This window comes from Thunnus thynnus, chromosome 7 (genome assembly GCF_963924715.1).
Source record: "Thunnus thynnus chromosome 7, fThuThy2.1, whole genome shotgun sequence".
NCBI classification, from domain to species: domain Eukaryota; kingdom Metazoa; phylum Chordata; class Actinopteri; order Scombriformes; family Scombridae; genus Thunnus; species Thunnus thynnus.
This window is the reverse complement of record NC_089523.1, coordinates 15,287,947-15,310,954: the sequence shown is the minus strand read 5'-3', so window position 1 is coordinate 15,310,954 and position 23,008 is coordinate 15,287,947. Positions and strand designations below refer to the sequence as shown.

At 40.1% G+C, this 23,008-nt stretch overlaps 1 protein-coding gene across 6 annotated transcripts in view; it reads right to left on the bottom strand.

The window, feature by feature from the left end:
* dync2h1 (dynein cytoplasmic 2 heavy chain 1) overlaps positions 1-23,008 on the bottom strand; it is a 127,804-nt gene that overhangs the window by 93,023 nt on the left and 11,773 nt on the right. For all 6 annotated transcript variants that reach the window (XM_067594559.1, XM_067594554.1, XM_067594555.1 and 3 more), the window contains 31 exons: positions 22,775-22,902; positions 22,213-22,328; positions 21,764-21,891; positions 21,235-21,384; positions 20,904-21,109; positions 20,186-20,341; positions 19,907-20,021; positions 19,038-19,208; positions 18,393-18,551; positions 15,985-16,053; positions 15,705-15,859; positions 15,424-15,556; positions 15,191-15,308; positions 14,910-15,022; positions 14,608-14,721; positions 14,149-14,299; positions 10,875-11,080; positions 9,787-9,969; positions 9,283-9,465; positions 8,776-8,999; positions 8,296-8,411; positions 5,667-5,866; positions 5,336-5,467; positions 5,034-5,166; positions 4,549-4,756; positions 4,298-4,427; positions 3,785-3,940; positions 2,752-3,011; positions 1,576-1,822; positions 947-1,098; positions 596-740 (listed from right to left, as the gene is read on the bottom strand). In XM_067594559.1, coding sequence (XP_067450660.1) covers positions 596-740; positions 947-1,098; positions 1,576-1,822; positions 2,752-3,011; positions 3,785-3,940; positions 4,298-4,427; positions 4,549-4,756; positions 5,034-5,166; positions 5,336-5,467; positions 5,667-5,866; positions 8,296-8,411; positions 8,776-8,999; positions 9,283-9,465; positions 9,787-9,969; positions 10,875-11,080; positions 14,149-14,299; positions 14,608-14,721; positions 14,910-15,022; positions 15,191-15,308; positions 15,424-15,556; positions 15,705-15,859; positions 15,985-16,053; positions 18,393-18,551; positions 19,038-19,208; positions 19,907-20,021; positions 20,186-20,341; positions 20,904-21,109; positions 21,235-21,384; positions 21,764-21,891; positions 22,213-22,328; positions 22,775-22,902 — 4,857 coding nt within the window. The remainder of the gene's footprint in view (positions 1-595; positions 741-946; positions 1,099-1,575; positions 1,823-2,751; positions 3,012-3,784; positions 3,941-4,297; positions 4,428-4,548; positions 4,757-5,033; positions 5,167-5,335; positions 5,468-5,666; positions 5,867-8,295; positions 8,412-8,775; positions 9,000-9,282; positions 9,466-9,786; positions 9,970-10,874; positions 11,081-14,148; positions 14,300-14,607; positions 14,722-14,909; positions 15,023-15,190; positions 15,309-15,423; positions 15,557-15,704; positions 15,860-15,984; positions 16,054-18,392; positions 18,552-19,037; positions 19,209-19,906; positions 20,022-20,185; positions 20,342-20,903; positions 21,110-21,234; positions 21,385-21,763; positions 21,892-22,212; positions 22,329-22,774; positions 22,903-23,008) is intronic.

Here is a 23,008-nt window from a genome sequence, read left to right as displayed (position 1 = left end):
GGACAAAAAAAAAAAACTGCTGATCAACAAATCTACGGCCCAATTCTTTACAGTAATTCACCAAAATAATTCCACCTCATCAGCATAAATGGTATCAAACATGACACAAATGACTCACCTAGAAAAGCACATCCATAATTGCAATATGTGGCCACAATGTACTGATAACCTGTGCCTGTACATGTCCTACACAATATAAAACAACTAACCTGCAGCATTCAACTCTGGCTTTTCAGAACATACTACATGAGTATAGCTTCTGTTTAAGTGTATCCAGTTATTACTTGAATATGTCACATAATTAATCTTTCTGACATTAGCTGTAATACACAGTAAGATACTGAACCGACTGTCATTTCAACACTGCTAGACACTCAACCAAAAGAAAGACTTGAAAGATTTGTTTTAAAGCAATCAGTCAGTGTTCAGCCTGTGTGCCTTCCTTCTCTGAGAAACAACCAGGGATTCAATGTTGAGTCACTCAAATTCAAATTGGACTCTTCAATTACATACTTATGCTTTCAATAAATTGAGCAAGACTATGTTGCTACACATACAGATATGAACATAAATGAACACCCGGTCAGATTTGTACCTGTTCATAGAGCTGTACCAGAGATCCAGCCAGCTGGTGTGTTTTCCCTGTGCTGGCCCAGGCTGCCTGGCTGCCTAGACTATGCTGGAGAACTGGCTGCAGGTATGCTGAGTAGATAGTCTGCAGCTGCTCCCTGTCTGGATAGCTAAAGGCAGAGGCAAAGAACCAGAGAAACAGACGGATATGGAGGGGGGGGAGAGAGAGAGGATCAGGGTCGCAGTCAGAGGAAGATCAACAGCAAAACAATGGAACAGAGATGCTGGAAAACAGAATTAACAGGGCATGTATGAAATAATTTGTATAGCTGCATTCTGTTTGGTTATAAGCAGTTTGAACCATTCTCTTTCTTACTCTATGGTGCAGATGCGAACTATAGATGAGAAGCGGGAGGTGAGCAAATGGCTCCCGACAGCACCCCCTGTTGACATAGAGGCCACCACCTGGATGTTCTCAAGACTCACCCACTCCAGATTTTCATCATAAAACCCCTTATATGTCAACACCTGAAGGAGGGAAAGAGAGTGAGAGAGATAGAATTGACAGAGGACGAAATATGAGAGTTAGGGAAAATGAAGGCAAAATGTCAGAGAGAGGAAGTACAGTGCCATACAGACCTGATTAATTAGCTGTTGAATGTGATCTCAGTTTTCTTATGTACTCCTAGGTTGATCAGGTGTTTAATACACCTGTTTTATGTTTAGAGGTGCCTATTTCTGTTTTCAATAGACTAAAAGCATTTCACATGCAGTTTATGTGTTTATCAAAGGACTTAACAAAATCTGTACAAAAAAAAATACCTCAAGTACTTTCCAGCTTTCCTACCTGAGTCCTCTCTGATGTGACAAGAACTAATTTCAGAGTCTGAGCTTCTGAGAGTGTACATTAGGATTGGACCTATATTTTGAACCACATCATACATCCATTAACCCATTTAGTCGCTTATCTGTCTGTCTATCTGTTTGTTTATGTATCCTGTCTACCTGTTGCAGGAAGGCAGTGAGGTTGCTGGTCCCCCATTTGTCAGGTTTGGGTAGGTTGATGTCTTTTAAGTAGAGAACCAGGTTCTCGCAGTCCTTGGGTCTGAAGACTCGGCCAGTGTTAGAGCTGAGCAACAGGCAGGTCTGGCTGAGCTTCTGGAGGACATGACGAGATGAGGTCTGGGCACTGCAGTGAACCACGGCAACTTGTGTGGAGCGCAGTCGAGAGAAGGCGTAACGCAGCAGCATGCTGGACGGAAAACACAACAATATTTTTTATTATTTTTTGGAGGTCGTGGTGAGAAAGGATCTCACATTCTAACAAGGTCTGACACCTTCATCCAGATGCCTTAATGCTGCTACTACACAGCTCAGTTTCATACATCTTTAGGATGGTGTCAGGACATCAAGAAAGGATGAGGAAGGGATAGGGAAGGAAGGAATAAATGTGCAATAGTGCTGTACTTAACAAGAGGGCCTCTTGGGATTTAGAGAGCAACATTTGTCAGAACAGACCCAAAGGCAAAGGAAGACATTTTGTAAGGGTACAACAGAAAGAAAATAATTGGAAAGTAAATGGTGTGCTTGCACATGCGTGTATGTTCATTCTCGTATACGCGTCTGTAAATTAATTAGATGATCTTTTATCAGAGGAATAAGCTGACAAACCCAGTGCATCATTGGCACAGTGACCTTTTTCTGGCGAAATGAGGCAAGACAAGAGGACGAGAAAAAGAGAGAGTGAATGAGAGTCAACTGGAGTGTAAAAGGCAAACTCTGTGACCCCCAGTTATTCAATCCCCCTGGGGAGGAAAGCATATTACATTTGTGGCAACTACTCTCTGTGTACACATACACAAGCCTGAGCACATACAACACACATGCACACACAGATGTGATGTTCATTCTAACTTGTCTATGCCTTTACAATTAAGGTCAAACCTTGAATAAAAGAAACTTTAACATCAACATCAATGTTGATTGTGAGTTTGTTATTTTGAGTGCACACATTTGAGTGACTGTGCCTCACAATCCATAATGCACACTCTTCCACCATGACCCATGAATAACTATTTTTCTGCAACAGTATACACAGTGTGTCTCCTTACGCCTCCTCTGTTTATGCTTATGGAGGTGTTTGTGGTCTATATGTGTGCGCATTTCCACGTGTGTAATTACCCCTTCCCGCAGCCCTCTGGCCCTACCACCATGAAGGGCTGTCTGTGCTGAGTGGTGAGCCATGGAGAGAAGCAGTTCAGACCCCTCTGCATGTCTGGAGTCTCAATAACAGGTAGTGTGTGTGTATTGGAGAGCTGTTCCAGTGTGAGACCGTCAGGACGTTGAAATGTATAGGCTGCAAGATGGCCGCTGTCAGGGTTATAGTAGGTATCTAGTGGTTTTCTGCTGTCTGGTGGGCTTTCTCTGGCCCAGCTCAGCAACTATAGAAGCACACAGACATATAAACACATATTAAGACTAGGACTGGTATGTTTCAGAGTAGTGATATTATAGAAATTCCCCACCAGGTGCATATCCTGCATTAATGCTTAAATCATTACTAACATTACTATTTTTTAAATCAGTTATAGCTAAGAAGACTTACTGCAAGACAAAATCATTTTAGCCAGAGACATGAATAATATATTCAATTCCTAAATCTAAATAACAAATAACACACTGTAGTCTGTACTGTACATTTACCACCAGACTGACAACTTACTGCTAACCTTTTCCTCTGCTCCGCTTGCATTCACCGTTATTTTTCTGCCGCTCGCTCTCTCGCTTAACCACTCACTCGCTTACACTCTGCCCTATTCCTTAAAAGGAGTTACGCTACCTGTAGTTTCCCAGGCAACGACACAGACGTTAACTCACGCTTCGAGACAGCGCTGCTCAGCGGCTCCCAAAAGCTATTGATTTGTGAATGAATGGATATTTGGCGTTCTTTCTGACATTTAAAAAACTATTTTTTGGCCTGGCGGGGGTTCTCGTTGGCCTGGCGGCTCGCCAGGCCTGTACAATTATAGGGTGAACACTGTAGAGTAACTATGTGTTTCAGTCATTATTAATGTGACTGACAACAATGTAGTGCTTAATATCCTTGCTTCTATACTGTAAGAAAGTATAAAGTATAGTATAAAGTCCACTCTCCAGTCATCTACTTATTGATACAGTCACCCTGTGCCCATTCAAAAAACACAGACATCCTTACCTCCTTGGCAAACTCCTGTCTTGTTTTAAGGTTGAGGTTTCCTCCTAAACCTCTAAGAAGACTGACGATAAATTGACCTCTCTCTGTAACAGCGTTGAGGTGTGACAGACCATTGAACACTGTACCCACCAGACTAGTCTCCACCACAAAGTCATTCTGATGAAAGGGGAGGAGAAGATTCAGTTAAGTAAGTGTTTCTTAACTAAACTGGATTTGTTAACTGAATGTATTCACTGAGCCAGCTATATAAATATAATATATTATAATTATCATTGGTCAATAAATGTGGAGGTCATTTATTTAGAAAGTCCTATATTTTAGTGACCAAAATGGCCAGGTGTTGACATACACAGAAAAAGTTGCTACATATTGTTCAGTGTATGCAACATCATGTCAGTGCTGTTTCAATATCCAGGCTACAAACTGTGTTCAAAGGATATTTAAAATTCAGCACCCTGGGACAGTTTGACAGACTTCGAGGCAGTACAGAGAAGTAGAATAGGGCAAAGTTACCTGTTTGAGGACCCAGTCCAGGGCTCGTTGGAAGTAGTCTCCCAACCAGTTTTCTAAATTACTGCGACAGTCCTCCGGCTGACAACTCAACCATGACTTCACCAAGGCACCTACATCAATGTCCTCATCACTACAGACAGTTGGGGGGAAAAATTGAGTTAAAAAACAAAACAGTGAGACAGGCTAGTAGAGAAAATAGAATACAGCACTAAAAAACACACTAAAAACTGTTGAACTATTGGCTGTCTGACCTGAGAAAGATCATGCCCATGCGAGATATGGTGGCTGGTGAGGCACAGCTAAGGTCATGAGTCTCAAACAGGAAGTTAACATTAGGTCCGAACTGGATGCGTTCTCCACTAGGCATGGTTAACAGCCGATTATCATCAAGAACAGAGTTCAGACTCTCAATCCACTCTGGGTCGATGTCGCCATCACACACAATCCAGGAGCTCACCTCTAGAGAATAAAAACACACATATATACTGTAGATACACACATTACATTAACCTTAATACAAACATACAGAGCCCAACAAGTGTAGACCACTTTTGGCTACATAACTATATCCAGTCATTCTTGAGTGCACATGCAGCAATGCAAGATCTTGAACACTTTTGATAATACTGTAGACCAGACTTCATCCCAGTTGTCAAACATCTGGCTAAGCAAGACTAATAGTGACCTATTTGCACTCATTAGCAACCATAAAAATGACATGTAGCCTCTTTCTTACCCTGTGGTTCTCTAACCACATGCCTGGCACTATGTGTGAGGACACCATCAGCCCATTCTCTGGTGTCCATGTCTATATGTCCCAGAAGCTGTTGTCTAGGCATAGCCTTGGGATTCATGGTGTACTGCTTCACCTACAAAAACACATCATCATTAAAGTCATCAGCATTAGTCAAAGAGTAAACAGCACAGTTGCATACTGAATAAGGTGCTGAGAATGTATCAATGAATCATGTCAGAAAATTCAGGTTGGGCACCTGTGGGATTTACAGGAGAGAACATCCAGGTGTATACTATACTCACCACTTTGCCTGTCTTGTTGAGAGCAGCCCTAAGCATCCTCCAGAGTGTTGACTTCCCTGCTCCGCTCGGTCCAACGATCACTACACCCATGCGCTGTCTCAGCTGTTCATTCAGCTCCAATGCCTTTTTCAGCTACACACAGATGGAAAAAAACAGCCATCTATCTAACAAGCTATCCAACTGTCCATATGTTGTCTCAGTACTAATGTAAGAAGTTTTGCAGAAGTAGAGAATGAACCCAAACACTATTTGGATACCAGCTCACATTCATCACAACGCTTATATGTATATACTTTGCTTATAAATACTGTACATGTCTTCATACACACACCTGGGTGGGTATAAGCTCAAGCCGTGCCTCCTTGTAGACTTGTTCCAGTGCCTGCATTAGAATCTGGTCCTCAACATCAGTGAAATTCACCCCAGAGAAGACATCTCTGACCAGGGCATCAAATCGGGAGCTATCAGCAAACGTCAGCTTGGACATGGTGTTAAGCCTCAATGCCTGTACCACCAGACCACTCTCCTGAACTGCATACAAATGAAAGATATTGATTTAATTCCGGTTCAAATTCCAAATCCAGGATAGACATGTAAAAGTATTTCAATAATGATATGAGTAAAAGTATATAATAGTTTTACACCAGTTAACAAATATAAAAGACTCTTTGCAGGAAGGGAAGTGAAAAAATAACGCAGGCTTGATGGAATAGAACTCAAAAAACAAGGTCATGAAAGTTAACTTGTTCTTGCACATGGCCCTTGTTATTAAAGTGCTAATTACCAAAGCTTGTCATGACTTAAGAGTTTGTCAATACTTCTGTTCTCTTCTCCAAAGATGCTGGCCTTCCCTGCAGGCACAAATGTGGTGTTTTTTCACAACAGAGAGGAACACTTGGCCGGACTACACAGAGCCAACCACAAGAAAACCTTGGGGACTCATTGACAGACAGGAGGTGCATGTGGTGTGTGTGTGTGTGTGTGTGTGTGTGTGTGTGTGTGTGTGTGTGTGCGCGTGTGTGTGCGAGTCTGCTGGACAGATAAAGGGTGGGTGGTGGAACAGAAGGATTTGTAAAAGAGAGAGATGGGTTTAAGAAAAAGCAGAGAGGAAAATGAAGAGAGAGATTGGGGGAGGGGGGGAGTATTTCAGAGCAGAGACATGAAGGGGAGATGGGGATGAGGAACAGAGGGCAGCGAATGAGAACGAGTGGGACAACAGAGGCATTGATGGCCAGGTATCAGAGAGAGAGCTAACAAGAGGTCGGAAGGAGGGGGGGAGGAGGGGGGGACAGAGGTACTGTAGAAGTAAACAACAGAATTCTGGCAAAGTGTTTGGGAACGAGAGAATGGAGAAGGACAAAAGTACAGACGAGAGAAAAGCCCAAGGGAAAAAAAGTTTTTAAGGGGGAGTATTTGGTCTAAATGTCAATTGTTTGCGTGTCTGTATTAGAGGACTTAAAGGGCAAGGACAACAGCAGGTGTATAGAGAAAGTGCTGTACAATAGAGCCTTTTGGTGCTCAAGTACACTTATCTATAGTGTTTATCAAACTCAATTTAAGAGATACCCACACAGAGACACAAACATGGTAAATGGCTGCATTTAGATAGCGCTTTTACCCAAAGCCCTTTACAATTTGCCTCTCATTATGAGTTTCCATGCAAGGTGACAGTCTGACTATTAGGAGCAATTTGGGATATCAGTGTCTTGCCCAAGGACACTTTGACATGTGGACACAAGGAGCTCAGGATCGAACTGTCAGCCCTGTGACTACTGGGTGAACCTACCCCCTGAGCCACAGCCTGATCCATTTTTGTAGTGTGACCCTGTTGGGTACAAGATAAGCATCTTCAAACTGGCCGAATTTTCACTATCTTCTAATTTCAGCAGCAGTTTCAAGGGATTCATTTGAGAGATACTTTTATCAAATTACCAAAAAGTTTTCAGGTCACTGACCTTTTGTGAAAAAAACAGTACAGCTTCTTATTCAAACCACATGGCTGCTATGATTGTTAAATAATGAAATAATGAAAAGCGAATACCGCAAAGAGGTGAATACTGATGTAAAAAATAATGTTGTTTGCAGCATAGTCATGACTAGAAAGCCCTGACTATCAAAAAATTAGAACATAATGAGTATTTATCTTTTACTAAGATAAGCATTTCATTTCATATGACATAACAGATAATGTATAGTGTTCTGCCTTTGTGTTTTATTTACTGGCTGATACAATGCTGATCTGTTGAGCAGGCTGTCACAAGCTACAGGCGTCAAACAGTTACATAATTTAATGCCATAATCGATTAAATAATTTGGCTTCTGAACCACTGAGCCAAATATTTAAAGATTTGCTTACACCATACGATGGCTGATGTTCATATACAACAATGACTCATAAAATGAAATCAATGAAATCATAAAAAATGCTACTTTAGTATTATTATGCTTTTCAGAGGTGTTTTAGAAGTAATTTGTTCATTTTCCAATTGCAGTCCACAACAAACGATTTCACTGATCAGCACAACATCAACTTCAGACAGGGAGGAGTCGTCAGTGAAATCATCTCGTGTTTTGTTTGGCTAAAATGAAGGCCGGCCTATTTTCACCCCTTGATCGCATTTGATTGTAGAATGTAACATTTTGCACTGTTTTTCAGTCAATAAATCAAGATGCTTCACATGTATTGTGCTGCTACTGTTGCATCACATCACATTTGTTGAATATGTCTCTGGATGTTTCCAGCATACAGTTTATGTCGTTTTGTGTGGTTTTGTTTCCAACACAAGTTTTGGTACCGTGTACTTTCGGCAGCAATGCACGTGACTCAAGGTCATGACCAAAGATACCCCCGCTTTCTCTTAACTTTCCTGTCACACTCCGCTATTGGAAAAGAAGAAATGCTGCACAGAAATATTGTACCTTAAAATAAAAAAATAAAAATTAGCCAGAGGAAGTCTTACTCTTGTCCTTGTCACGGCTCCTCCTCTGTTGCTGAAGGAGACTGCCACAGGCCTTCAACACTGTCTTCAGAGCACGCAAACCCCAGTCGTAGTGCTGCTGAGGAGTCAACAGCTCCCTGAACACACAATTAAAGACACATACTTACACACTCTCACATGACTGCAGTATCGGTTGTAGTGCTAAGAAGAGGGAGGGAAGTAGAGCATAACTTCAAAAAAATCAATAGTTTGCAATAGATGGTGGTGGCAGTATAGATAATTTCACGTAAAAATACCCACAGCATGATTCAGTCACACTTAGTGCACCACACAGACAAATGTACCACACTGGTCCTTTCCCTGTGTAGTTCACATACATGTAATCAGTAGACTGGTGATAACAGAGTGGACAACATAATAAATCTCATTCATCCACTACCTCCTACTTCCACCCAAATCGAAAGAAAAAGAAAAAAAAAACTGTAACTTCACAATCTCTACCTGGCCAAGTTGAAGATTGCAACCAGTTTGCGTCCCAGTATTTCTCCATTTTTGAAGCCCTCAGAGTAGAGGATCACCTCAGCAATAAGCTCATTGTCTGGCCTGCTCATGGCCACAGGCCTGAACAGCTGCTTTAGGTTGTCTGGAAGCTTCTGTCTTCCCCCATAGCCTTTTCCAGCCGGGTTCAATGTGATGAACACCCCAGAGTTTGGGTCCAATTCCACCTGGAGGAGGAAGAGATTACTGAAGATTGATTGCTTGATGGTTAATACAGTTGATAAATTTATTGAAAGACTGAAAGACAAGAACTGTTGGTTGAAGCCCGAACAGGGATGGACTTTCATTGCATGTGTTAAAGTATGTGTGCATATACAAGCCAGCGAGTTAAACAGAAGGATAGAGTCAATGAGGAAGAAGGAAGGCAAAAAGAGAGTGTGGGCTTGAGATATAGTGAGCAACAGTTTTTTGGCATCATGTGTTTGTCTGCATCAGTTCTTATTTGCTGACCTCCTTTCCCAGCAGTTCACATGTGTGCTTATGATGTTTAAGGGAGTCTTGAATGGCTTGAATCTGCATGGAAACTGCAGATAGTACCGCCTCCTCTAAACGGTTAAATTCATCAAAGCAGCCCCATGCTCCACACTTCACCAAGCCCACAAAGATTCGTCCCATTGACTTCACATCAATACCCTGGAAAACAGACAGACACAAACCAAAAAGAGAGAGAGAATTTTACATCTTCTCACTGACAGTTGATCTCAATTACCAATCTTGTTTGTGAGTGAATGTGTGTGAGGTCACAAGTTGAACGATCAGAAATGAAGAGGTCAGCGCATCGACTTAGTTTTGTTTAGACATCCAAAGCTTTTAACATCTTCTCTTACAAAGTGATTAAGACAGCTAAATAAAAACATGCATTGGTTTTTCATGTAATATAAGCTTTGGCTGATTAAATGCTATATAATCTTAGATTAAGTGTTTGGAAGTAAATCCCTCACATTCTCTTTATACCTCATCACAGTTGAACACCAGGACTTGCCGTCCAAACAGCCCACCCATGGCTTTGACTGACTCAGTCTTGCCAGTTCCAGCTGGCCCATAGGGGTTCCCCCCAAACCCCATCTTCATGGCCTGGGTCAGAGTCAGGTAGCACTTATCAGTCAGCGGAGTGTGCACCAGCTTAGCTGCATTCCCCTAGGAGACAGGGGAGGTAGGATGGAGAAGAAAGTGAGTGATAAATAGAGAAAGAAAGTGACAGAGAGAGAGAGATCACCAGACAGAGGTAAAGATATGGGGAGCGAGGGAAGGGCGGGGGGAAAAGAGAGGGGGAAGGAGAGGATAAAGGCAAACAGACAGGGGATGGATTAAGAAAGTGAAAATTGAAAAACAAATGAAGGACAAGCAAAAGAAAATGAAAATGAGTGGGACTTTGTACTAGCATGTGCTCTTCACAGGAACTGCAGAGGGGAAATACAGGAGGGAATTTTCAGTAGTCCACATCTCTGTGTAAACAGTGCCCCCAAAAGGTAAACAATGATAACATCAGTAAATTCCTGAAACATGAGAAATGTTTCGGAGATAAATTTTCATGGCATTCAATATCTTGTACCATTAAAAATTTCCACTAAAACAGTGCATCTTAGATAATTTTAGGGTGTGTGTGATGGCCTTGGTGGAGGTGCTTGAACATATATGTACCTGCTTAATCAAGCCGACCAGTCTTCCTGTTTAAAATACCAAACAGATGAACTGATATACAACTATCTATTAATTGATCCGATTCAGATAGTTAATCATTTTCAATCAAGTACACATTTTCTAATTACACAATTCAGATGCCTCACAAATGACTATAACGTTGGTTGCTTTTCTCTCTTTGAAGTCATTACAAATCAAATGCTAAGTAAGGAGATTTAATTTCCTTGTGGAATTAAATCCATTTGTTATAAAATTAAATACAAAAGATATTATATCCTAAATGATCACAAAAAAATCTCCAGTAAACGTTAGCTGCAGCCCAAGAAACATCAGTGTGTATTTTTCACCTGGTCAAACACAAAAGAGGAGTGTATCTAACTTGTATCTACAAGCTAACGCACCTGGTATTCATACGTGTAGTTGAACTGTGCATCCACCATATGTATGAGGCAGCATTTGTCTGGTCCCATGTAGAAGCGAAGCTGCTTCTTCCACGCCCAGGCACCAGGACTGGTAACTCCTGCCGTGTTTAACTGCTTCACCACACTGATGTTGTGGATGATATCCAGGATCAAAGCCTTCAGCTTCAGCTGCAGGATACTGGACTCTATAAAGGAAGGCGTGCGTGAAGATCAGGATGGCAGAATTGGTAAAGTTATTTACACGAGTAACAAACTGGAAAAAAATAAAATAAAATTGTAAATGTGTTATAGAGTATTCAACAAGGCCAAACCTATTGGAATTTCTAGTAGCAGTGTGGTAATATTTTTCAAATCAAATTGTAGATCTCTGTAATATGCAATTTTCTCTTCCTCACATGTCTTAATTAATAACACAAAATATGTACATTTTCTATAAAACTAGTTAACTAAGCATTACTTTATTTTGTGTTCTTGACTTTACATTGACCCCATGTCATTACAAGGTCCTGCCAGGTGCTCTTTTAGATGCTGTCAATAGATGGGAGGCTTTTACTGTAAGCAGACAGGATGGAAACAGCTTTTATGTTAGCATAAAATAACAGCTCTTGTATGGAAAGTAAAAATGCAGAATTGTACTGACTGGTAAGAAGAATAAATGGGACCAATCACTATGGGGAAATTTTTGAGGAAAGGAGATAAGACACAAGAAAGGGAAACTTTGTCAGACATGAATAGAGCCACACTGATATTCTGGAAAGTCAGCATCATCACCGATACAAGCTTAACGGCCATAAATGATTGCACAAAATGCAGAAGAAATGCACTAGAGGCAATTTAGAAACTGCGTCATTGTTACGAACTTGTCTGGCAGCCCTAATTATTTAGCATTCTCTGTAGTTTGAGTACAGACACACAAAGAGTAGCTGAGCAAAAAGAAAAAAGAAAATAGAAAAGAATAAAAACATATAGCGATAATATGTTAATTTTACTGCCTCAAATGCATATCTTAGTCACATGAGGGAGTACTTTTCATGTGAAAGTTACATGTATGCTTAAACAACACTTTGAATTATAAATTGTCTGTGGATTACTTTTCTAAATACATGTCTGAAGTTAAGATTTTATATTGTAAATTAAAATGGGTTCATATGCCATCTGCTAGGTTGAATGCCTTGTGTGTAGGAATGCGTCACTGATGTCAGCCTAGCCCCAGAAGCATAATACCTTGCCAAATGCACACCATCCTGTCTTGTCTCTGCGCCAAAGGGGAGATAGCTCCCACTCCCCGCCTGGGTTCATGGCCCATTTATGTAGACTGGGTAATTAGATTATCCTTTTTGCCATTACTTTAGCTGCTTTAATCAGTACTACCACTCTGCAGACTCTTCAGTCGACCTGGTTGTTTTAAGGGAGCCAGTAATTTAATGAGATGTTATCATGGAAATGAGTGCTATTTCAAGTGTAGAAGGTTCGGTTTAGTTTAGTAGTTTTGCATGCAAGACGGTCACAGAATGAACCATATTATCTGCAAATATATTAGTCTTCATCGTGGAGTCATTCTGAAATATTGAGTATCTACAATTATGTTGAAAAGTCGAAAATACAAGTTTGTGCAAGTGAAACAAGCTTTGTTTTCATAAATGCATTTTCATCTGACATAGAAATTTGGTATGTGGCAGCAACGTCCCGTGAAATGATGCCACTACCAGGGCTACAGAGTAGCTTTTCATCTCATGCATGAATAAGAAACCTTGATTTGAATTTAAAAGTCCTTTTTACAAATTCAAATTCTGTGAATAAGGTCTGCTGTCATGCTTTATGTAGCCACATATTCAGCCCCAGGTCATTAAATAAGCCTGCCAGCTACTGCATCTGCAGCTTTAAAGGGCAATGCCTCTTTGCAGCCTCTTGTATCTAACTGGCTATCAAGGGATTCACGCAAGAGCAGTCAATCAGCATTAATCTCTGAGTCCTGAGTAACAGCCCACAATTTTGATCAGAGCTCAATCATTAACAACACGGGGGAGTCTGAAAGTGGAACAAAGCACAAATATCAAGCAGCAACTTCACTGTAATTTGAAAAGGTTAATATTGTCAGTAATGTGATCAGCAACCAAAAAAAGCAGTTGAACAATCTGCAGCAGAAATACACAGGCTAAAGAACAGGAAAAAATCCAGTGCAGCATTTAGTATGCTGCAAATATGTCTGAACCTTTAACCTCTTGATAAAAAAATTAAAAAAAAAAAAAAAAATCACACAGGCTATGCTGTTTTTCTCAGCTTCTTCTGTCTGTCTTGGTCTCAGTCTTGCATCAGAAGTTGTTTTATCCTCTAAATGTTGAATGACAACCCAGATTATGATCATAGTTTAGTCATGAACAGCACAGGGATATTCACTATATGGCTTAAAATAATGATACATTTAGATACGAGATGCAGGTGTTGTGTCTGAGTCACCAATGGCATACAGTGCATGATTGAACACTGGTGATATTTTTTTCATGTCATCTTTACTGTCATTTAGCTAGTTTAATTTAACACACCTAAAAGAGATCTGGCCTAATATCATGCCTGTGCATGTTCATTGAGTTTTGGCCACTATGGGTCAGAAGAACTCTAAAATAAGCTGACAAGACCCATATCATCAGTTTATGAAGATGCTGTCACTAACATGTTAGCAAACAATTGCCAAATTAGAATTTCAAGACAAACAAGAGGAAGGTGGAGAAGGGTCTGAAGGAAGATAACTGTAGGAACTTGGAGTTCCTGGTAAGTTTTAAGTTTTAATTATCCAGAACATGAGCTGTCACACACACAGTCAGTGTGTATGTTTCTAATTAGCTAATGTAACAGCTACAGCTAACATCTGTAAAGTTGGTACACTTGCTGTTTGTAGTAAATAGACTACAAAAGCACTAGGGGCCAAATCCACACAAATAAAGTAAGGAGCTCATGGAAGTGGAGCTGCGAGAGTAAAAAGAAAAACAGCTGCTTCACAATATGTTTATTATATCAACATTTTTCAGATGAACCATCTCCCCAAATTGCATCTGTTGGTTGAAAACTGCATTTAACTTCAGTATTTTGTTCATGCTGGAGATAAGGAGAGACTGTGGTGAATGTCCTGTTGTATTTTTTTCAGTGTCAACTAAAATAATTAATGTAAAAGTCATTAACTCTAGTATAAGGATCCGGGAGAACTTACATCAGTCAGAAAGGACACACATACATCCACATAAATACAGACAACTACCTGTGTTTGTGTTGTCGTCAGAGCTGGTGTCGACTGTAGTGTAGTGTTCCAATTTGGCATTGAGTTCCAGCTCCAGCTGGTGCAGATTTTGTTCCTTTAAAGCTCTTTCAACATCTTCAGTAAACTGGATTTGTTCAGCAAGACACAGAATCTACACCAAAAAAAGAGAGTTGAGACAATTCTGCCTTTGAGAATTTAATTAAGAGTTATTAAGACAATGTTCTTAGAGGACATGTTTCACATCCTAGGGTCACACTGTCTTGAGTAAGACTGAGAAGGAATGGATTGCTGATGAGTGGTCTTGGATCTCAACTTGAACAAAAGCATTTTAATTTAAAAATGTAAATAAAGAAATTAAACAATTACCAAACAGGTGAATTAACACTTTTCTGCAGCTAAAGAAACATTCTGCTCCCTCAAAAGCCTATGGGAATATTCAGAAAAAAAGTTTGTGTGTACCTGTGATGGGTAGCGTGATGGGTCCACCTCCCCTTTTTTCCCTGATGACACACAGTCAAACAGTAGTTGCTTCAACGTCTCCTTCATTTCCATGGACAGCTCACTCAACCACACCTAGAAAGTCAAAAAAAATTTCATGCACATTCGCAAACAGATATTCAAATGGACTAGGTACCATACATTTTCTACTTATTAATCCTTTATTTGAATATAGTTTATTATATTGCATAGTTTATTTTCCAATCACACATTCATCCAACAGAGAACACATACATTCATGCGACTCTGCTCAACGGCTTTACCTCCACAAGGCTGGAGATGCGTATAAGGTTTCTGAGAGGCACTGTCTCTCCCTCCAAAGAACACATGGCGACAATGTGCTGGCAATGCTCATCAAATACCACACTATGGATGCCTAGACAGATAATACACACAAAGATTACCTTCCCTGTCCAACAGAGTATGCTACAATACAAGGGTTGAGTAGTGTAGAGTATTGCAGAATAAAACAGAGCAAACCAGAAAAAACAGATGTGATCTGAGCACAAAAAAACATAAAAAGGACAAAACTGACGTTTCTGACCTGCAAATAATTTTTTGAGGTGTGACTGGATGACAGTTGGGTTGGTGGCCTGACCAAGAATCTCTAACAGATCATCATCTCCTATGAAATAGAACCGTGGGAAGGCAGAACGCTTCTCCTGTGACAATCACACAAAAACATTTTTCTTTTTTTTTTAAAAGTGTGATGAATGCAACCTTTGTTATAAATGTGTAGGCATGTCTTTGCACACAAAAATGTAGATGTGTGTGTACCTCCAGGAACTCATTGAGTGACTTTTGACAGCGCTGCAGCTGGTCCAGTATGGTGACCAGGGAGTTTCTGATGCCAGCCCTTGAGCTCAGAGAAATGACTCTGTTGTCCCGCTGAATGTCTGACATTATAGACCTGTTGCACATATGGAGAAAATGCTTTAGTACTGAATGTGCATAAAACACATCCTGTCTATAACACAATTTCTATTTGTCCATTCTTCCCAGCAAAACAACATCTTCTCTCTCTCTCACACACACAGACACACACACACAAAGAGTACCTGAAGTCTTCATCAACCCGTTTGAAGCGGACCTCCTCCCGGGGCAATGCCCCACGTCCAAAAATAGGCTCTAGATAAACCCAACGCCTCTGGATGGCATTCAGACTCAGCAGGTACTCATCCAGATCTGATAGACGAACTTCCCACAAGCTGACCTGGATGTATAGGGTATATCTTTCATGAACAGAAAGTCTGGGGAAATTTACTTTTCCCAAAAAAATAAAAATTAAAAACTTTATGCTTCTAAAAGTTTATTCAGAGTTCAAGCCTTTGACCTGACCTTGTCCTGGAAGCTGCGGTAGTAGGGAGAGTCTTTCAGAGACTGCAGCAGACAGCGATTATCTCCCACCTGGATGGGCACAGAGTAGTGATAAAGCCAATGTTTGCTAATCCTTATGATTTAATTTAATGGTGCCAGATATGCCTGCATTTTCCTGAAGACGTTCTCATACCTTCCAAGTCTATCTATTTTGATGGTCACTAGAAGTCAGTTCCTTTAACTCACCTGAGATAATTATAAAAAAAATAATAAAACAAGGGTAAATTCTGACCATATTAATATTGATACGGTATACCAGGCAAGGTATTTAGAAATCCCGAACGTATGAATTTCAATACCGTCAAAAATACAGATGCTCCTCTTTCTATTAAACTGATATGGAGATGCTGTATTGAGGTGATATACTGTAGTGCACAACACACCCCACCAGAGGGTGGTGGAACAGGCAGCTGAGCTGAGAAAGATGGCAACTGTGAGTGGTATGGAATCATGAAAATATTGCCACATATAACTTTATCTTGAGATGACTTCTTTCAAACTGCAAAAGCAGTTTATTAGCCACATGATTTTATTCAACTACCAGTCTGCCACCACTATCTGCTGCACATCATCTCCGTTCAGCCCACTGATGTGTTAATATCCGCCGCGGCACAGTGTCATCGGGTCCTCCAGCAAGAATCTATGGAAGAAGGGCGCTTATTTCCTATCTATTCCTTATTCTATGGGCCATAAGTATTTAAACCCAGAACGACTTGTCTAAGGCTAATTGCATATTTGACACACAGCACTGCAGGCTAGACAATGTCATACATGCTACAATGACTTCTATCACTATCACTTTATATATATATATGTCATATACCGTATACCCTGGTAAAATGTCAGGAAGGTGTGAAGGTATGAAAAGATAGATACCGCCCAAGCCTAGTAATTAAATAGAAAACTTAGAAATATATTCATGGACTGGGCACAGATGTGTTTTTGTTCAGTTGCATCTTAAAATCAACCCTTAAACTCAAAGGTAGCCAGTATAAAGGCAGGAATGTCAGCATGACATGTTCCATAATTCCCTCATCCAAATGATCATTAAAACATTAAGAAAAGTCATCTCATGAACAGATCTAAATCATGACTGACATTTCTCACAAAGTACATCTCATGTTTAGTTACAATTTCCTGTATCTTCCTATGAAGAAAGTTTGGAAATGGGTCTGTAGTTCTTCAGAATGGTCGGCTCCAAAAAGGATTTCTTCAAAAAGGGTTTCAACAAATGCATATTTAAACTGAGTGGGAACAATACTATTGGCTTTGACATGATAAAAGGTAACATTATTTTTGCAAAGACTTCCTAAAGGAAATTGGCTGAGACAATTTAAAGTGAGCAGAAGGGGTGCTTCTCTTTGGCTATCGTCTCCATTAAGTACTCTTGAGGAATTTTTCTTGTACTACACATCTCATAAATAAAGTAATTCAAAAGTTCCTCACATCTTTCACAGTATGACTCATGTGGTGGTGTGATAAAGTGCAACCTCTTTCAAACAAGTGAAAACATTTAGAAACTTTTTTAGAGTTCTTTCTTTCTTTTTTTCCAATAAAATCAGGAAAATATTGAGCCTTGCTGTGTGAAACTGCTTCATAAAATCTTTTAGTGCATAAATCAATCTTTCTCCACCTGCACTCAGCGATATGCAGGAAAGTGATCATGTGACTTGTTACTAAAGATGACAGGGATAAACCCCTTAACATTGCTTTAAATTCCTGTAAAATTAGCTTAAAATGCCTATCCAAAGCATACCTAAAGTAATTTGAAAGCTGTTCGTGAACCTTTAGAAGTACATGCATGGTTTACATCTCTTTTGAAAGGTAACACTGAAGTTTTTCTGTAACAGTCAGAATCACTGTAAGTGCTACTATCACTCAGTAACACACTGAAGTAGAAGGTTTTTATTTCTTCCTGAATATTTTTGCAAAGTTTTGCAGACAGATGCCTGTAGATGACCTATAGATGGGACTTATTAGCTGGAAAACACAATGGGACCACAGCATAGAGCCTTACCTAGTCCAATTTAATTTAATAACAATACCACAGAAAATGAATATTTTACACATGTTTTTCTAAGGGTATTTCTGGGCATCTTGCAAAAAAAGGCTATTTAGAGGCACCAAATAACCCCTACTTCAGAGTAACTCATAGTGATAGCACCTCATAGTGCTTTGTTCCCCTGTTGAAACTAAATTTTGTGCATATAAAAGTCAAAACACAGAGTTGTTGAGGAATCCCATGTCAGTCAGACAAAGAGAAGTTAGCGCGGATGTGAGGATTTTTGAAACGTTCCCTGACTCAGTGTGACAACTTGTTCATGTATGTGAGTAAAAATTTGTTTGGTTCTGTGTGTACATGTGTCTACCTGGTTGACTATATCCTTCCAGTCCTTGATGAGGGTGAGAGTGCTGCTGCTGCTGTCTGTGTACTCGGTAAGGTTGAAGGTAGCTGCAGCGCCCCACAAATCCAGTTCCCTCAATGCTTCTCTGATTGTTACCTCCGCCTGGGCACGGCTGTTCAGATCCTACAACACATAATCACATTAACCTAGTTATTATGGTTAGTTGAGAAAGGCATAAAATGCTCATATTTTATATACAGGCCAAATTCTTAATTACAAACCCTATATGATTATGCATGTAAACCTAAATAATAAAAAATCAAAGAACTTTTCCTCTATCAAAGCATATGAATTTCTTAGTTGCAGCTGCCCTCTGGTGTCCGTTGTCACTTATTACAGTAATGATGCTAATAAAACCAGAACAGTTTGAATTTTTATAGACATATAAAATATCATCATATCCCATACCCTATAATATAATAATATAATATTATGATCAAACAAAATATGAACAATTTAAAGAGGTGTGGGTCCCAACAGAAGTGTGTGCTTCCACCTTGTATATATACACTCATACACACCCACACACTCACTTGTGTGTGTGTGTGTGTGTGTGTGTGTGTGTGTGTGTGTGTGTGTGTGTGTGTGTGTGTGTGTTTGTGTGCGTACCTTGAGCTCCAAGGCCTTTTCTACGATGGTATTTGCCACACTGAGGAGGTCATTAAAGGTGAGTCTCTCTAAGGTCATCCCTCTCGGAAGACCCAGCAAACGGAACATGTCCAACCAGTGGTCCTGGGACAGGTGCTCCCCACGCACGTACTTCAGCACTGGGACCATGTTCTAAACATGAAGATGGAAAAATGTGAAAATAAAAGTGCATGGAATTAGATCCCCTATAAAATTAGAATGAGCAGTTTTCTTTCACATTTGCATAGACATTAAATTCTTGTTTCAGAAACATTACTTTAACCACTAACATTCACCAATACTTTGGTCCAGATTTAAATATTTCAACTAGTGGATGGATTGCCATGCAATATTGTACACACATTCCTGGTCCCCAGAGGATGAATCCAACCGATCCTCTGACATTTCCTCCCTCTAGTGCCACCATGAGTAAAACAGTAAAATCTCTTGACAACTATTTGATGATCGTCATGGAATTAGCTACAGATAATAAATTTCCCAAGGGGATCAATTCTAACAACTTTGGATGAACCCTTTGACTTTGGTGATCGTAAGACATTTGCTCATAAAATTTATGCTCCCCAACTGAAGAACCCTTTTGAATTTGGTGACTCCACAACTTATCCTACACTGCCACATGGACCAAACTAACATGTTACTACCCTGGCAGGCAATAGGGTATCTGAATTGTCAGTACAGTTGCCCAAAACTTTCATATTGTAGAGTGTAATGAACATTGTAGCCTCTAGTGCTTAAGGGTCTTATGACAAGTCTTCTTTGTGTATAATAAATCTACTGAAATTAAAAAGAAGACAATAACATATTATTCCTTCAACTGTATTACTGTCTACCTTGTATTTGTCTACTTCTCCTTGTAGTTTAACAGACATGGCAGTAGGTTGCTCCAGCTTCCTAAGTCTGTCCTGCCACGTAAACAGAAACTCCTGAAACACATACGTCTTACTCCTGTAAAACAGAAACATATACATACATTAACACATAACTGAACACACAGTAGAAAATAAATGGAAATAGTTGCAAGTAAAGAAGACTGAGATCCATGCTGACATTTACTGATACTCTTGTCAGGTTAGGACCCATTAACTACAGGCCTTAACTTAACCCCCTACCTGAAAGTAATCCAGTCCTCCTGGGCCTTTTCTGTGAAACCCTGCTGCCACTCCTCATACAGACTCCACATCTGGCTGTGCTCCTCCATATCTGTTTTTGTCTCCTCTGCCAGAGAGAAATCTGGAGCCTCCAGGTCAAAACAGGCACAGTCCTCACTAAGACGAGGAGAGGTGAGGAATTGCCATCTTATTTAACAGTACTGTCAAGTACAAAGCTGGAGAAGTACTCTGCAGTAGGTTAGGATGGTGTTGAACTAACAGTAAGTCACAGACTTTTTATTTCTTTGACTGTGTGGATATCTGAAGTAAAGGCACTTAAACTTAAGTCTTACTGATTAAATGTGAGACCTCAATTGTGAACTTTATAGCTCCTAGACAGGGGCGGCTGCTCTGCACGGTGCACTGGACTGTACTATAATTGAGAGGAGGCCATAAATAATATAGTATTTCACGCATTTTCAGGTTAGGCTTGGAATTGCATCAGTTATAATACTGAGTAGTTTTAAGTAAAAAAAAATCTATAGATAACAAAAAGCAGGAGCCATTAGGAATCAATAAATACAATAATGACACTGTTGCAAGTTTTATGGAACCACACTTTATATAACCGGAACAAATTCTAAGGAGATGAAAGCAACAAACATTCTTATCAGCTGCCCTGACTTTCTCAGAAAAGAAAATATACAATTATATTTCCAGCAAAATAGTAACAACTTACAGCAGTTTACTGCGCACAAGCTCTAGCTCCTGGAACTCTTGCTGCTTGTCTCTGATGGTCTGGAGGCAGGCAAGTAGGGCAGCATGATCACCAGTCTCAAGTACCTCATCTTTGGGTTTCAGCTGGTCCCAGCGGGCCTTAAACCGTTCCAGATCTGCCCTGTAGGCATCAATACGACCTGCCGCATTACTTCGCATCACTTCCACCTAAGGGGGGAACAGAGCAAGAGAGAGCAAGTGGAGAAAACAGATCCAGAGACATGACAATATTTGTGATGTGTGAGGTTTTCAAACCATGATCCTATGTGTGTGTGTGCATATGTGTATGTCACCTGTTCTTTGATCATGAGTTGGTGGCTCTCCATGACAAGCTCCAGTTTGTCCCACTTGGCCCTTAGAGAGGACAATGAGTCCAGGCCTGCCCCAGCCACCGCTCGTAGCAAGCGGTTCTTCTCCTCAGCACACTGGAACTGTGGCAGGATCTATGCACATCCATACAGTATAGTTAGCAAGAATGGTAAGGTTATATTTCCATGTTGTGTCAAAAATTTGACCCATCCCACATTGAATTGCAAGTCACCGTTATATATCAAACATCAGAAATATTACATACAGCGTAAATGCCCACACGCTTATGAATCAATGCATGTCTGTTATTGTTACATACTGATTTGAAAAGAAAATTTCTTTGACAGGTAGCAAAAAGATTCGACAGAATGTGGGAAACTTAACCTTTATTTCTAAAATCCCCATGTCGACCCCACATAAGGGAGCAGGAGAGACCTATTGGCACAAACCTTGAACATTAGTCCTATCATTCAAGAAAGAACCTAGCCAGAGTTTAGTGTGTGTATGTCTTACTTCAGGTTTGCGGGCTAGTATCTTGCTATATATGCCACTGGCCGCACCAATCTCCTCCATGCTTTCCGGACGATTCGACAAGGCCTCCATTGACTCTGACACAAAACTGTCTATGGCCTGTGTATGTCCTAAAATCAAGGGAGAAGATGAAAAGCACAAAGGAAAGGAAACAGAAAAGGAAAGTGAAAGTAAAAAGCAAAGGGGATGTCATTGGGCAGACAGGATGAAAAACAAAATGAACATAAACAAGAACCACGAAATAAATGGAAAGAGGGGAAAAGATTTGAGACTCATGCAAAGTACACTGATTAATTTATATTAAAAAGCAGTTTTAATGCTGTTCCGCAGTGAAACAAGGTGGGAGTTCAGTCAGAGGTTTTATATCATTCCAAAGAAAATAATAAATATAAAACTGAAATTATAAAGACAATCAAGATGTGTGCCTTTACCTTGTATGGACTTCCTGAGTGATAAAAGCAGCATGTCAAACAGCCTCTGGATCAGGTCATCGATGACTGCTTTTACTGGCTCACAGTTGACTGTGATACAGTCTACCTTCTCCTGACTGACGAAGGAACAAAGACAGAATTAGTCTAAAACTAAGTATAGCAAAGAAAAGATGAAATTAGGGTCTTTCCTTAAAAGTTGAACAAAGAATTTTCAGAGGCAAGATTCAGAAGAAGCTAACTTATTGGAAAGCCAAAAACAGGAATGTGAAAAGGATAACACTGAAAAACAGAAAGGAGAAAACATGAAAACTTTCCTAAAATGTCTTAAATGTCATAAATGCTGTGACTAAACAAACCTTCCCATGCTGTTGCATTGTCACCTGTTTCAGTGGACCCAGCATGTGCTAACAACAAAATGTGACCAGGCTTTATTCATCATTCACTCTATACTGGTGACCTGCCATTAGTAATAATAAATAGTGAATAGTTTATAGTAACTTGGTTAAATCCTAGGCTTCACTTTGTATTTACTTGGGTTTATTACAGTACGTATAATATGTACCTGGGCAAACGTTCAGACTCTTTCCCTCTAGCTTTCAGGGCCTTGAAGTTTCTCTCCCAGTCCTGCACGGAGTTCAGATGCTTCTCGACTAACTTCTCTAAATCCACCTTGCCCAGCACCACCCACTCCTCCAACACACACACACAGACACACATGTACACATAGAATCATAGGAAGATTGGGTCCAGTGCATATTTCCTAATTTTAAATGTGACTGTGTCAAAGGTTACAAAA